The sequence below is a fragment of the Peromyscus californicus genome, unplaced genomic scaffold, assembly GCF_007827085.1.
Source record: "Peromyscus californicus insignis strain IS unplaced genomic scaffold, ASM782708v3 Scaffold_21__1_contigs__length_65335640, whole genome shotgun sequence".
In the NCBI taxonomy this organism is placed as follows: Eukaryota; Metazoa; Chordata; class Mammalia; order Rodentia; family Cricetidae; genus Peromyscus; species Peromyscus californicus.
The window spans coordinates 56,281,870-56,283,336 of record NW_026294514.1 but is presented as its reverse complement, the minus strand read 5'-3'; the positions used below and the strand labels follow the sequence as shown (position 1 = coordinate 56,283,336).

General features: G+C 49.7%; 1 protein-coding gene across 1 annotated transcript; it reads right to left on the bottom strand.

Annotated features, from left to right (window-relative positions):
• Window positions 1-263: 263 nt before the first annotated feature.
• On the bottom strand, window positions 264-1,199 carry LOC128117394 (olfactory receptor 6B2). The gene has a single exon (XM_052749288.1). It carries the CDS (start codon window positions 1,197-1,199, stop codon window positions 264-266), a length of 936 nt encoding a protein of 311 aa, XP_052605248.1.
• Window positions 1,200-1,467: the final 268 nt, after the last annotated feature.

Genomic DNA, 1,467 nt, shown 5'->3' with positions numbered 1-1,467 from the left:
ACCCAGATTACTCTCTAGCCCTCGAACCTAGCATAGTGGTTCTTCTGAGGCAGAGAGGCTCACTAGGGGTGGACTCTAATACCCAATCTACTTAGGAGCTAGTTGCCTGAGCCTACAGTGAAAAAACATATTTGGATGAAGGTTTGTTACTGTAGCTAGCTCCATATTAGTACTAAATTTTACAAAAACTTTAAAAGAACATTAGGTGTTATACAAGAGACTTTTTTCACCACAAATTATGTTCTAGAACATGTACTGTTCTCCTATAGAGTGTGACCCAATCCCAGGGTCCTTCTCAGAGCATCCTTAAATTCTTTGTTCCTTAGGCAATAAATCAAGGGGTTTAAGATGGGTGTGAGGACAGTGTACACAGCAGAGATGAGTTTGTTGGAGCTCCGGGTATCAATGGCCTGGGGCCGCACATATATAAAAATCATGGCCACATAGAAGAAGGTGACCACAGTGAGATGAGAGGCACAGGTGGAGAAGGCCCTCCACCGTCCTGTGGCTGAAGGGATCCGAAGCACAGCCAGGGTGATGTGTCCATAGGACAGAATGGTGGCCAGGAGAGGGAACACCAGAATGATGAAGGCCAGGATGAAGTCCACCAGCTCTGCAGTAGAGAAGTCGGTGCAGGCCAGCTTGAGGATGGGGGAGATGTCACAGAAGAAGTGGTTCAAGACATTGGAGCCACAGAAGGTGGCACTGGAGATAAAGTAGACCTTGATCACAGAGACTGTGAATGCACTTGCAAAGGAGAAGATCACGAGCTGGACACAGAGCCCCGTGGTCATGATGACTTGGTAGCGCAGGGGATGGCAGATGGCCACATAGCGGTCATAGGCCATGGAAGCCAGAAGTACACACTCTGTGCACACCAGAGAGATGAAGAAATAGAGCTGAGTCATGCAACCAGCAAAAGAGATGCGTTTCCTCTGAAGGAGGAAGCCGTCCAGCATCTTGGGGATGATGTCTGACACATACCAGATCTCTAGGAAAGACAAGGAGCCCAGGAAGTAGTACATGGGCCTGTGGAGAGAGGTGCTGCTCCAGACAGTGAGGATGATGGCCAGGTTCTCCACCAGCACAAAGAGGTAGGCGAGCAGGAAGAGGAGGAAGAGCAGGAACTGCAGCTCAGGGGCTGTGGGGAAGCCCAGCAGGATGAATGTGCTGACCTTGGTGATGTTCTCCCCTCTCATCCTTCTGCACCTGCAAAAGATCGCCAATAGGAAGGGCCACGTGTCAGCGGAGGGAAAAAAGGGATCCAGCCAGTAACGTCAACTGAAAGACAGACAGCACTCCTGGTTCCTGTGAGCAGCAGGGAAGGGAATTCATTCTTCTGACAAGTCTTAAACTGGCAAGACTTGTGCACTTGTGTTTGGGTGCATAATGAAGAGGGGACATGGAGATGAAGTGCCTAAGAGAGGGGCTCAGGATGTAAGATGTTTATGTTGCCCATGTGGCCCC